General features: G+C 30.0%; 1 protein-coding gene across 3 annotated transcripts in view; it reads left to right on the top strand.

Annotated features, from left to right (window-relative positions):
- LOC124357219 (SH3 domain-binding glutamic acid-rich protein homolog) overlaps nt 1-12,629 on the top strand; it is a 41,622-nt gene extending 28,993 nt beyond the window's left edge. For 2 of the 3 annotated variants that reach the window (XM_046808766.1, XM_046808768.1), the window contains one exon: nt 10,720-12,629. Coding sequence is in view for 2 of the 3 variants with exons in the window: in XM_046808768.1 (XP_046664724.1) it covers nt 10,720-10,788 (69 nt within the window). In the remaining variant the exon portion in view is untranslated. Of the gene's footprint in view, nt 1-6,316; nt 6,378-10,719 lie in introns of all 3 variants that reach the window. The other variant, XM_046808765.1, reaches the window with a different exon arrangement.
- The last annotated feature ends 3,084 nt before the right edge of the window (nt 12,630-15,713 follow it).

Genomic DNA, 15,713 nt, shown 5'->3' on the forward strand with positions numbered 1-15,713 from the left:
TAAAGTTAAATAAATATGGACTTTAATAATTAAATGCCAGGATTAAAATGTGAGCAATCACACCTTTTGAAAATGTATTTATTGGTATGACTTTGAAATGTATTGTTTCAATTTTCTTAAATGGCTATTAATATTTTTCACTCCTTTCCTTCACCTTTTTAAATAGATGTGTGCTGCTGGCTTGGGCAGTTTTGGTTAGAAACTTGTTGACTGTGAGGTGGCTCTGCACAGGGAGACTAAAATATTTCATGATTGTAACTGAGGTAGCAATGTTTTAAAGTTGTGTGTTCTGGAAAGCTCATATTCATTAAATGGGCCACACAAGCCTATAAGCTAAGAATATTTTTAGACTGTGAAACATATCACATAATTTAATGATTTTCTATGTACTAATAATTCATATTTCATGAATTAAAAATTATCATAGTATTTTATTAGAATTACAAAAAATGTTCTAATATTTTGCTCTTAATGTAATGTATAGTCTTTTCATTTAGTGTCCTTTGATTTTTACGATATTTACCAGATTTTAAATTGTGCTTCCTGTAAGGCGTTTATTGTTATTTGTATTTTAAATATGATAACAAACCACCTTCACAATGTATTAATGCATTGGAAAAAACTTGATACTTGAAAATATGGGTCAAATTCAAATTGTGCTTGACTCAACTTAAAAAACTTTCTCGCACAAAAAGCAATACATATGAACTCCTTTACAAATAAGATATTTATTTAAATTGTTGGCAATAATTTATGAGACTAAATAATGAAGATGCAACATTTTTTGGTTTTAATGTGATTAGTATTAAATTGCCATTATTTTACTTACATATTTGTCCTAAAATGGTTTTGCAACATGTATGAAAGAGCATGCTGAAATGGTTTAACAGAAGCAATGAATTGGTTTTACCATTGACAGCGAATGAGAGAATGCATTTGAAGTGTGTGGTTTGTAGGGTCAAGGGCAGTAGTGTCGAAACAGTATCAAATAGTTTGGCCCGGAGCCTCATTGCCACATAACTGTGTGTTTACTACACATTCACGCTGTTGCCAACCTACCCATGGACTATCAATAAAATAATAAAGCTTATTATTAAGTATTTTAAACTTATGGCAAACATTTTAAATCCATGAGTGTGTGTTTACTAACATTCCAGGTAAAATATAACCATTTTTATTTAAAACTTCATAATTAAACATGTTTACAATGATCGGAAACACCAGAATTTTTCCTATGTGATGTAGCAAGTTTAGCTTTAATATGTAAAACATTCTCAATTTTTAATGAAGGTTTTACGTCATCTTAAATGTGTTAATGTTTTTTAAATTTCATTTCTATAAGGTTTTATGTATTTCCTACACTCTCTTTTAATTTTGATTATATTTTAGAATAGCTCTTGTCAAGACCAAATGAAATTTGTATCTGGTTTTTCATCAACGGAGGATTGTTGATGGAGGATTTCAATGGGTAACAGGACTACTAAGATAATTTACCACTGTTAAGAAGTGTTAAACTTAGCAGAAACATGTTATTAAGTATTTGAAGTAGCCTACTGAATCGTGGTAAATATCCTTAATAGTCCCTTTTACTCATTAGATGAGCTTAGTCTGAAAATTATCTGACTTTGACTTTTAGATGGAACTTGAATCACTTGGTGAAACTTTGACTTGCTCCACTTCAAAGTATTCCACTCCACAAACCAATACCATTTTCCACTTCTGAAAACATTCTTTGGAGACTTTTTACTTTTGGGTAGAATCGTGGTAGAAACATGGAGATATTTTAGGATTTTATGGAGACTGTTGAAACTATTTGATGTTGAGACTTGTTAATTAATGAGCTGGTTGTTGTCATTGTGAAGGATAAAATCACGATCTGCCCATAATTCAGGCTGTTTCCTCCGCACTGTATTTCATAGCTGCTAATGAGGTCAAGATAATATTTCTTGATTACTGTTTCACATTGGTTAGACTTTATCTTGCTTTTATTGGCCATTGCTCTTCTCAAGTTTTCATTGAAAAGATTAAGCTATTGTTTCAAAACCATAACCATAACCCTTGTCTTATCACTGATCATTCAGTTAATCATTTCTGAACATATTCTCATCATTATTTAATGAATCTAGATTGTCTTTTGCGATTTCAACGTGGTAAGTCTTTTGATCATCCATTGGCAGCTGAGAAACAAGTTTTTTCAAATACACAGTTTATTTTCAATTCTTTCACAAATTAAAGAATTTAAAATGCCAAGACATTCCAATTTCCTTATAGTCAATCAACGGAATTTTATTGATCACTGCATAAATATGTTTGATTTTAGTAGGATTTTCGGCCATTACAGATCTGTCAGACTACTGAAAAGTGGCGTAGTAATTCAAAGTAGATCTTTGAATTACCTAAACCACTGTTTCATCTAAGTACCACTCTGACCACTGAAGTGGTCCCAAGAGTTTTGTGGGTACTTGTGGATTACATCGACACACCTACCTTTTTTTATTTTGCACAAATAACAAAAACTTACCTCTGCTGTCACCCTAACTTGAACCTATCCTATTGGATGACTTACTCTCCTACCCGAGAAAGCCAACCTGGATCCAGATGTACCTTACTTGGTTGATGGAATACATGTGTAACAGTCAGATGGTTAGGTTAGGTAAATGTTTGTTCTTTTTTCTCAATGTCAATATATTTACCCCAGGTGGAATGTATTTAAGATACAGAAATTATGAGATATGGGTTTGATATTTTTAAATATTGGTAGGATAGGTTAATATACATGTAATATTGTTAGGACACAGTAAATCTAGTGCTACAAAGCCTATTGCTGTGCTGACAGGATACTAGAATGACTGCGGACAAGATGACTGCTCTGAATGGGTTGACATTGAAATAAATAAACCAACATAATAATACAACAAGAAGGAAATATAAATTCCTGTTTAATGTATATTTCTTTTATTATTATATAGTGAAAGATTGAGGAAAATAAGTTTGGTTAGTATAATGCTGCACATGCATGATTTTGTGTAACATAGAAATTTTCTCTGAAGCATAATGGTCAAATTTCTGGTAAAATGTAATGAAACTCCTTTCTCTTAATGTTCTTTCAACGACTGTCCCAAATCGAATATGAGGTTGGAGAAGTAATCTTTCAGAGACGTGCTAGGCATTCTTTAAGCTCTACCCAGTCAGTAAATCACAGTGCATGCTTTGTCCTGTATTATATGTGCTTGAGTCTCGTATCACTATGACTGAACGTTTTGAGGAAGGAGTTTCATTAAAATTTTGCCAAGAATTTGGCCATTATGCTTCAGAGAAAATTTCTATGTTACACGAAATGAAGCTTTTGCAGCATTGCATTATACCAACCAAACTTATTTTCCACAAAAACTGAACATTTTCTACCACTCCTGATAGAACGCTTTTTTAACACTTTGTACCCTGAGCCTGCTACCGGCGCCCGAGTATCGCTCGGGTCGTGTTATTTAATTGTATTATTTAGCTCAGTCATCTTATTTTTGGATTCAAACATTTTTATTATGTTCATTGGTTGTCTAAGTTCGTATTTATTGGTTTTGAGATCCCTGGGTCACGTTTTAGTAATGAAATACGTATGTTTATCGTCGTACTACAAGTGAGTCTAGACAGCTGATCGTACGCGCCGCGGCTGATCGTCGGTACTGTCAGTTTGCTTTGTAGTGTTTCACGTTGTGTGTTGTGAGTCTTAGTGATGTCTTACTAAGTTTTCTACAAATCTTTCCGACAAATACTGAAGCAAATGTTATTATAATGTATTCTAAATGTGAATTTAACTGTTTGTAAATAATTTGAACTTTAGTTTCTTACTGAATGAAGTAAAGGCAAATGCAACAATGTGAGGTTATCCGTGTGTTTTGTTTTGTATTTACACTCGCTTTGTTCTTTCTTCTCGACTTTCCGTTGATTTTCTTTTATATTCTTTACTTATTATTTTCTGGGTGATGAAATCAAAAGTGATGCAATTCGCGACTGCAAGTAAGCTCACAAAAAAAACAAGGAAGCAACTGGCAAAGCTGGAAGGAAGGAAACATCCTGGCGGTGCCCAGACTGTACAGTGCCACTTTGTGTACCATTGTGTTTTAAAAATTACTACACTAATGCAAATTACCTGAACTAACAAGCTATGTAGCAAAAACTTTTTTTGTATTTTTTACATAACATTCAATATTATGTAGTAATTTTATTTCGAAAATAAACCTTATTTTTGTATACGTTAAAAAAAGTATGTTTCTCTATCTTTAAAATGATATACAGTATGGATTTATAACATAATTACTGTAATAACACAGAATTTTTAAAAGCATCATAAAACCCCCAGGGAGCCACGCCGAAACATGTATTAAGAGCCCAGGGTACAAAGTGTTAAGAGGTGAAGAGTTACGTATAACACAGAGAATCGTTTTTTATGTTCTAAATCCATGCACAGTGTCAGAATTTTTTGAGTTCAAATACTAGTTATGGTTGTCTATATTTTTAGTACATCCTGTCATACAAGTTTTACTGCTCGTACTAATTGAAGACTGTACCCTTCTCTTGGAGATACATTCCATACCCACCTTTCTCTAAATCGTGTGGTGTTTTACTCCTGTCCTGAAAATTATGGATTGTTCTTCCTTGTCCATATAATTGTTCATTCATTGCTTGTTACAAGTTTTGAATAAATGTATGTAAGTTAGCAGTAATTGGTTTTCCTATGTAGTATAGTGCTTCCTTGTAGTTTATAGTTATTTAATTTCTTACACTATCAGGACATCTAAATATTTTCTTGTTAATTCATTCAAGTGTATTGATTGCTCGTTTTGTGGATTGTGTCAGTTGTGCATCTGGGAAGCTGTCAGTTCTCTCTTGTGTTGGAGAACTTTTTACTGCCTGTATTATAAAACTCTATAGACTAGTTGTTAGATTTGGTGGGTGGAGAAAAATTGAAATTTACAACTTTTTATTTCTTAATTAGCTAGTTATTTTCTAGATTTCGGTTATTTTATATGTTAGTTTTAAAATAACAAATCTAGATTTATTTTTCTATAATCTTCAATGATTTGCCTTGTGTTGATAAAAGAAAGTTTTAAATGTGTGTACAAGGAGTATGAACCATCTCATGTGTGTGAGCAGCTGAAGCAGTGATATTCCACCAATCTCAGCTGTTATCCATTTCAGATAATGGTACAATACGTATTAGTTGCTTTAAAAAGTTTCCACTCAGAACTTGAGCCGTAATATGTAGAAAGTAATGTGAGAATTTAATTGTCACCACTGGAAGTGACAAACCACTAATCATAATACGTTTTCTAAATAAAAATATGTTTTTTTCTTTCAACTGTGTGTGTTTTTTTTCAACTCACTGTGTAGGCAATGTTCATATTTAGCTGTGTGGCAGGACACCACAAGGTAAATTACACTCCACCACCACCAACTGTTTTCCCTCTTATGTGGGTCTACTGTTTCTTCACTCACCTTATGAAGAATATATTGTGAACCATTAGTTTTAATGCTCCTTCTGGCAGTCATTAAATTTCTTATTCATTGGCCATTTTCAAGTATAATGTAAGAGTGTATAAAACAATAACACATAAATAGAAAATAATATATACCATGTTGTATATAATTATTTTGCAAATAAATGTAGAATTTTCTTTACAAATAAATTATTTATTTAAAAGTATATGTAATTTTATTTTAAAGTTGTTGAAAAATTGCAAATATAGGGGTGACTATTCTATAAAACTTTACTCATTTTAAGAATTAAAAACTTTAATATAGCCATTAAGTAGTGAATTTGTATGATCATGATTTTGTTACATTAAGTAGAATCACACTAAAGTTACAAATATATATATATATATATGTATAGCAAAAATAAAAGTTAAATTTTGAAGGCAATGACATCAAGGCTTGAACGTCAACACAGATGAAAGATTTATTTAACTAATGATGTAGAATTATATTCTAATGTTTTTAGTGATGTTTATAATTTCATACTGTGCTCTGTAAGAAATAAAAGTGTAGAATACGTTCATTAGGTGAGTAAATGTTAATTATGGGAAAGAGATTTAATCAGTCAAACTATAAAAATTTTTTATCATATTATTTCTGTTTTACTTAACTCTTTCAATTGAGGTCTGAAAAATCAAGCGTTCAATGTATTGTCTAATTTTTATTATGTACTTTGAACTTGTTATCTAATTTGTTGATTGCGTGATCAATATAGTTTGACTCAATTTCATAGTAATATTCTTATAACTCAAGTGTCACTGAGATTGTGTGTACTGTTGGCCAGCCTGGAGGAGAGAAGGAGAGAGTCTGACACCGTTGATATGGCAGTTGACGATAGTGAAGAGGTGACACACTGTAAACTTGTGACTAACTCTTTAACTTGATATTCAACTCACTTTACTAATGCTGTAGAAATTGATAGTGTAGACAATTAGACTTTCTCTCTTCACACTGCTGATCTACAAAAGCAAGAACCGGGGCTTGCTGCAGAGATTGTGCGTGCCAGTGTCAGGGAGCAGTAATCTCTGCAGAGATTCACACTTGTGGCTACAATGCATTTCATCTTTATTGTTGGAAGATTCTTTCATTAAAAATAGTATAGGAAATTTAAAATTAAACAATACAGTAGATTCTCATAATCCGGTACTGCGCAGTTCGGCACTCCAGTAATCTGGTGTATTTTAACGGGTGTAGAGGAGGTTTAAAATATGCATTACTAATAGCTGTGCAAACAGACAACCCATATTCGTTCAGTTATCTCGTAGCTAGTTAATGCTGCCATTCACGTTTACGTAACTAGTTTCATTCATGTTTTTGCTACTGTACTTAGTTTTGTTGAAATAAAAGAAAATCTTTTTTTACCCCAGTGTGGAGTAGGGGTATGTTTTTACTGTAGTAATTTTGAGTAATGGTAGGTACAAGTACGCCACACTAAGTGTCTTAACAGGCTTTGCTGAGGTTGCATGCAAAATTTCATATTTATTACTCATTTCATTTTTGAGATGGGCAGATAGGCTGACAGACAATAACACAAAAAAGAAGTTAATACAAAATAATGCACCATAGAACTCATTCTTCTAGAAATGAAGTTTCATGCAAAATTTAATGTCTACATATGAAATCTTTTCGGCAGATGCTTCCCACTTGAAATTGAATTGGGTTTCATATTAGTGTTTAAATAATAAAAGTCTATATACCAAGTCACTATAAAATTATGTATGCGTTGAGATAGTTTGGCTACATGACGTGTTAAATATGTCACACACTTGAATCTCTTATGGTTATGTTGAGTTGGTTTACAAATTTATCTATTCTGCTATTTTCTCATTCCCATCACGATTAACCATAAGACCAATGTAAAAATATTCCCTGACGCTCAGCCAAATCCCATGGAGTGACATGTACCATCATTAAACTCAGTGTTCCTCATTATATAAATGAAGTTTCATGCACAATTTCAAGTCTATAGGTTAATTTGTTTTTTTATATATCGTGCAGACAGACTAACAGACAGACAGAAATTAAAATTTTCCGGTCCCACAAATGATAGGCTTTGCTTAAGCTCAGCCAATAATAAAACAAACATTTTGTACATTTTAAGCATTATATTGGTGAACAAGTATCCAATAATCCGGCATTTTCACTAATCCTGCACTACCAACGCAGTCTGATAACTGTAAGATTAGTGACAGTCTACTGTTCCTAATTTTAAACCCAATAACATTTCGATTGTAACTTATTTTTCTCACAACTAAACAATCATTAAATCTAAAAAAAAACTCACTGTGGAGTTGGTTTTGATTAATGTTTCATTAGATATAATTTTTTACCACTTCAGAGTAGCAAAGCAAATTAGTGTATATTTTGAGGAAACAAGGAGTAACTTTTGATAAGTTTTAACTACTAGATTATGCCTTTACTTGGTGTACAGAATGTCATTCATCTTGAGCAACCTATTCTGGTATATATAGCAGATCAGAGTAGTTAATAACTGGTTATTAGCAGATTAATGCAACTATAGATAAGATATTCTTCTAGAAGACATTGAACCTTTATTATGAGGCGTATTTTTTTAAAAGTAAGTACAGGTTTGATATATAACAAAAATCAAGTAGACTTTTTGTAATAATAATATCTTTATTTGAAAGCTCACACTTTTATCTACTTTTGAAAATAATTGCCATCAATATTATGACACTTATCACATTTTAAAACAACCTTTTCTATATTGTCAAGTTTGCCACTAGATTTAATGAGTGTAATACGATCATTTGGATGTTATTGTCATTGTTGTGCCGCTAACCTTCAAGATGCTTCTTATTATGTAAAAACGAATGGTGGTCTCTGGGCTCTAAATTGACACACATTTTCCCTAGCAAAATGCTGTGATGAGATCTTGAGTTTGTTTTGCCACTTGGGGATGAACTTTGTCATGCAGTAAAACATGTTTCTCAAAAAAATTTGATAGAGAACACTTCATAAAACAAATAAATTGTGAAATGTATGCTCCTTTTCATTTTATCATTCATTTTATTCATTTTTCAATTAGTTATTCTTACCTCGGTCAAATCCAAAAGCAATTGTGAGGTTGTTGTCAAAACATGTTTAGGAAATCATTCCATCATCCGACTACAAGATTAAAATATGATCTGCTGAATGGCTTCATTCTTGCAGTTAAAATCATATAACACACATTACACAAAAAAACAAAACTCATTTCATAAAAACATATTAAAAGTTTGTAGGCCTGCATATACACGACACAACTGCAGACCATAACATGAACTTGTATTTGGATTTGAGATTGTTAAGAATGCCTATTTAATAGTGAAATTAATACACAAAAGGGGCAATTATCAATGACTTCAAATTATCATTCACTTTCTGCACCAAACCGTTAGTATAATTAATTATTAAGGTTTGTCAACTCTGTTTCTCACCATTAACATTCTTTTCACCTTATTTTAAAGATCTTAGCGAATTTGAATGCCATTCCATCACTCATGTTTTGTCCATGGACTTCACAATTTGGATAGTGAATTACAACTGCTTTCACACCTTAAGCGTCAAGAGTACAAATAATAGTATGTACTTCACAATCAGTGGGATTTTCAATTGATAGGGACATTTGAAATATGCATTAACAGGTGTACAAATGATCGAGTTTTACTGTAATTGCATCTAGCTTACTAACAGTTGATGGTAGACAGTGCGCAAGTGCGGGACTCCGTCTGCAATTTCAAAACGATACTTATTTCAAAACATATGCCTCATATTTTCATTTTCTTATCCCTGTTGTATTTAATCATCTTGTAACTGTAAAATAGAGTGGGGTAGGAAAGGAATAGTATGCATTGTCTTGAGTCATTATTAGATAGTATACATATATATATATATATACGTTAAATTGTATAAATGGCAATAGCCTTATTTAATTTCAATAAACATTGAATCGCAAAAAGTACTTGCTCCGCCGGGAGCAAAGTATATATATATATATATATATATCTATATATATATATATATATATATATATAGATGGGTGTAACTATAACATTTAAGTTAACATGTACATTATATGTTTGTAATAGTACCAGAATTGAAATTTAACATTAATAAATGTGTAACAAATATTAATCATTTGCTGAACTAGTGTATCAAATAACAGAATGAATCGTGTACATAGTTAAATTAATGTAGTAGAGTAATGAATGCGATAGTTCACTGAAATTATTTATTGTGTAGAGTAGCAGAGACTGTCCTGTAAATCAAAACTTGAGGAAATCAGTATGCTTTCTTCCTTTTTCAGGAGTATGTCCGATTTCTTTCATTTTATTTCTTTTTGATAATATTAGTTTGAAAAATAATATGCAGTGGTCACAGATTTCCATAATTTTTAATTTTGCCTAACCGCACCAGTCTGTGTCGGATGATTTTTATGTGACTAACTACAAATGCTAAGAAAATTCGTGAATAATAATTCATGTACTGTGTCTGTAAAATGTATAATTATGTAAATTTTTCATAAGCATTTCTAGACATTTTGTTAATATTACTTAAATGTTTAAGATAATAACAGATTGAGACATGATTTTTCATTGTAATTGTAAATTTTATTGTGTATTTTAAAAGTTATGGAAAACCATGAGCTATAATTAATTTTTTGAATTTACACGAATTATGTAGAAAAATAATTATTTTCATAAATATTGCAATAAATGTTTTCTGATATTTTCACTTTAGAATGTTATTTTAAATTGTGGTTTGTCTTTGTTTTAACTAGCATGTATTCCTCTTTTTTTGTTTTCACAGGTCAGTAACATTACCGATCATTAAAAAAAATCTGTTGTGATTATAGTTGGAACAGTTACAAGCCAGAAGCACAATCGTATCTGATAGTGTATCCTGAACAACACATAACAGAATTTCCTTAAAATAATCCTTTTCGTTTCATATTAATATTTACTGAAAGTGATTTAAAAAATTATTCCACAAGTACATCTCTGTGCTCACTGAATACTTTGTCACCCAGCCTAATAGTAGTAATTCTTGATGATTTCAAGGAATCTTGAAAGAGAATCTGAATTGAAGAGATAAAATTATATAATCTCGAATTATGTGATTTCCCATATTTTGTATTTAAAAATGGTCTTTTGTAATTACTATTATATATTAATTATGTTTCAGCCAATAAAGGAAGAGACCGGAGAAGGAAAGAATTTAGAAGATGAGGAATCTGAAGAGGAAGAAGAGTGAAATTATTATAATGCCTCAAGTGCACGAGTGGCTATAAACTTCTTTCATTTATGTATTTCTACCCTGTTCAGTTGAATTTCGCTTAAAACACAATGAGGACTTTGTATGCTTTGATACACATTACTTTAAGAAGAAGGATCATATCTTTACACTCAGAAAATATCTCATGAGAGAATAGTGTGTAAAAAATTTTCCCCGAATTATTTTATATGGAATAAGCTCCTGTGTCAATTGTTTAAGTACAACCCTTTTTACAATTTTAACTTAACTGATTTATTGCCTTTTGTAACAGTAGTTGGCCTAAATCATATTTGTATCATTGCAAGTTTACTTTTATATTTAAGGCTTAAACTATTAGAAATTAGTAATTTAGAATGATGATACTGTTTTCCTGGTGTAATTTAAATAGAGTACTGGCTAATTAAAAATTAACTGTTGAATATATATTACCTTAAGCATATTACAACATTAGTTAATTAATCTGGTGAACTGATGTTAATGTCAAGAATGTAATTACTATCTAAATAATATTAGGAATGACATTTTACCATGAATATTTTCTTGGCATTTATTCGTTTTATTGCATTGAGCAATGTATTTGTTCATAATTCAAACCTCAGTCCTCACATTTTGAGAAGTATTAACAGACATTTAATACTAGTTTTGAAACTTAAACTAATTTAATGTATATTCAAATATTATGCGTACAATTTGTATGCTGATTTCACTGTCAATTTTCTGGACAAATAATAAATTAAGTTATGAAATTTAAATATTAAATTGGACTAAACGGCAATAATTGCAAATAATTTTGCTCTATATATTAATTGGATTCGTTGAAATTCCTCTGTCAAGGTGTCAGTTGTTTTATAGTCTAAGTATATTTAATCCTAATAATATGTTTTGTGGTGCTTGCTTTGTTATTAAGACTATTCGTACATTTCACTTAACTGATCAGTGCATTAGGACTGTCACTTAGATACAAATAGAAATGAAAAATGTAATGTTTTTTCCATTCTTTCATGTGTCATCCATATAAAAAATTAATTACATGATTGTTCATTGTAAATTAGACAACATATTGAGTGTATGAATGTGTGTATTTTACTAAATTATAATATATAATAAAGGAGAACTGTACATTTTTATATAACTTGTAATTAACCGCTCATAAAAATGTTTTGTGAAATTTTAATTTATAGAGATTCAGTGGATCTCAACCTTGCTATGGATTTGAAAATTATAAACCTTGTTATTTATGTGGATTTTATAGTTTATTATGGTTTAAAAGAATTAAATACTACAGTGTGTGCTTTTAAATGCATGTTTTATATTTTATATACATACTACTTTTGAATTTTTTCAAGACAAAGTTTAAAAAAATATTGTATTACTGTAATAGAAATAAGTGTTATGAGCATGTGTATCACTTACTGTAATTCAATACAATACACTGTCATGCTGTTTCTTGTATGAAATAAAGAACATAGAATAGAAGCCTCCACTGCCATGACAAGGCTTAATATATTGCTACAAGTTCTACAGTGGTTCCTAGTAAAAAGTATCTACATTTTGAAAAGAATTTTCTCTATACTTTAACATATTTCTAGTGAAAATATGTGTTTTCATTACTTTTTTACATTAGTTTTAACCAAAAGTTTAACTCAAAAAATTATCATGTTATGTTCATGAGATGTTTTTCACATGTTAACAGGTTTTAAAATTGACACTTTTCCTGGTTGTTAAATAAAACTATTTAGAGTAAGATATTTATTTCTTCCTTCATTACAAATGTATCAAATAATATAAAAACTGTGTTAAAATAAAAAAAAACATTACACTGAAACTGAAGTGTGTGTGTGAGGGAGCATTTCATATAAACGTTTTAACCCTCAAACTGGCAGATTTATTTTCTAAACTAGTATACAATTTTTAGGTTTTTCTAAAATTATTATGTACGCTAAAATGTAAATAACAAATAATGTTTAAATAATGCTAAATAAGAATAATATTTTAGTTTGATTAACTTCTTACAAAGTTTACACTATCAAATTTTTTAGACTGTTTGATATTGATAACTTTCTTTTGAAACGTGTTATGACATATTTACGAAAAAAAAAAAAAAAAAACAGTTTTATACTGATCAATAAAATATATTTTTTAGGGTTGTGCCTAAGTACATTTTTATTTTGGAACTTTATGCAGAAAATTGTCACTTCATTAACAGCAAGCATAAATATACACTCATGGAAATAATTAATATGAACTATTATTTATAAAATCTTTACTGTTTATTGGAATAGTGTAGGGAATAATATAAATAATTTAAAACAATGGAATAAAGTCTGTTCAGATTCTTACAAAATACAGGAAGAACTAAACGAGTTTGAACAGTCAGAGAAAACTGACAAATCATAAAATCAATCCTGTTTGGCAGAATGATATTCATTTTGAATTATACAAAAATCAACTTAAAAAAGATTAGTTATCTGTTTGTAAATGCAGCATTTGCCAGCTTGAGGGTTAATGAATTATTTTCCCAATATTAATAAGACTGGAGGTTGTAGCTTCACCAAAAAGAGAAAGCTTGACAACAAATAGGGCAGACCTGCTCAAATATACTGTTTGCCACAAATAGAATTGTTGAGTATTATTCTGTTAGTGTACGTCCCCTGTGTCTATATCTTCTTATGCTGTATTAGTGTGTGATCTATGTGTCTACTTTATGCTGTAAATAAACTGAATGCGAGTATTTTTTATCAATAAAGGTTAAAAATTACTAATACAATGTTATATTTAAGGAATAGTATTTTATTTAGAAGATTTAGTTCGACTCTACATATAATTATTTATAATAGCTTTTTTCTATCTCATACTAAAGAATTTATTCAGCTTGAAGAATGTATTTGTATTAATTTATTCTTTTTATTATTATTAAACATGAGTTTATTTTTTTAATTTATGTTATCAGTTATTAAGTGCACATAGTTTAATATTATTTGAGAATATTATTTCACAGTTTATCAATAAATATTGCATACTTTTTGGAGAGTTTTATTTATATATACTGACCCCATTAACAGGTTTGAGAGATGATGCAGGTTGCTCAAGCTTACTTTTTTATTAATTCTGAATCTCTTTTTTTTCTTCTTTTAGAAAAAAAAAACTGTGATTATAACTGTCTCTGGATATAATCTATTTAAAATAATTTTTTAATGAAAAATATAATTCTAGTACTATACAATCTGATGTAAAATGTACACAACACAGGAAAGAGCAAATTGACTCATGTACTTTTTGTTCATAAAATATTTGTTCATACTTCAAGAGAAAATGTGTGTAATAAAAGAACAACATGATAAATGGAATTTTGTTATGAGGGAATTGTAATAATAATTTTAAATTTCAATGGTAGAAAGTGAGTGCAGGAAACAACAAAATTTTATCTTCGGTGTTAGGCTTATACAGCTAGTGTCATAACTAACATCTAAGTGTTTTGGTTCCCATGGCAGCAAAACATTGCTCACACAATTACGTTCTTGAAATATTTCGGCCTGCTGTGGGGAGCCATCCTGAGATGTTAAGTTTTATTAGCTATAATTGAATTATTCTTCGGTATAGACATAGGCATATCCAGGGGGGGGAGGGGAAGGTTTGGAAGTACCCCTCTCCATTGATAAAAATATTCAAGGTATATATTTTAACTTGCGTTAAATTAAAGTATACTTGTAGTCGAACATTGTAACATAGTTCAGTTTTGTTTGTTTTTTTAACTATAACACTTCACATGTAATAGAACACATGACTCATGCTTTGTAAGTTTTTGGAATGTGGAGCCTGCCTGCTACCCGTGGGGGCTTACAAACATAATACAGACTTCCCGCGCTTCGGGTGATAATTGATAAATTCTTTATTTAACCTGCTCAGACAAACATATACAGCACATATTATTACAGCTTAAATATAGTTCATATTACAAGTTACATGGCTTCTTGTCTTATCTAAACATTTTGTTTTATATTATTGTACAACTCTCAAAAATCAATACAGTTATCATCATTTTAACACTAATTATATACTTATACTTCTCACTTACAACAAAGACACGTCATAGGGGACAAATTATTTTACGTTTAACTATTACACGATTATTTATTCACTATATCAGTTTTATCTTACAAAAGTTGTGATTTGGCTACAATTATACTGAGTTGACAGTTATATCACCGATAACAATCGATCACTATTTCTAAACATGCAGATCTTACAACCAGAATTATTATTATTTTATTTAATTTTTTTGTTGGTTCTTTTATCTTGATAACGATAAATCTTTTACTTTACCAGCAAATATGTGTTCTTTTTGAATTCTTTTTAAATTATTATCCAGATTATTTAAAAATCTTATTGATGTCACTAAAAATGATTTTGTGTACGTGACAGTCCTGTGAATTGGAAACTGAAACAACTCATTGCCAAATCTGGTTGCTCTTAAATGGACATTGTGCGTTACATTATAAAATTCAAATAAATATTCTGGTTTTTTATATTTTAAAATCTTAAAAGCTAAATTTAATACACTAAGTTCCCTTCTTTCTTGTACTTTCAGCAACTTCTTATTGTTTATAGTATGGTGTTACATGCTCATTGTATTTCATGTTATAAATATAACGTATGCAATAATTCTTAGCTTTTTGCAATTGATTCGTTAGTACACTATTAACTAGTTGCTTTCTTACATCCAAAGAGGGTCTAAAACGTAAGCGCCTAAATTGATATAAGCATTTATAGATCCTCAAGTGACATAATTAACTTGATTATTTCAAGATCACTGAGCCTTAGACCTAAGTTAACAACATCTCTTTCAAGTTTAATACTCTGTTCTCAATTTTTATCGGAGCTATATTATTGTGTAAAATATTGTT

The sequence above is a fragment of the Homalodisca vitripennis genome, chromosome 3, assembly GCF_021130785.1.
Source record: "Homalodisca vitripennis isolate AUS2020 chromosome 3, UT_GWSS_2.1, whole genome shotgun sequence".
Lineage (NCBI taxonomy): Eukaryota > Metazoa > Arthropoda > Insecta > Hemiptera > Cicadellidae > Homalodisca > Homalodisca vitripennis.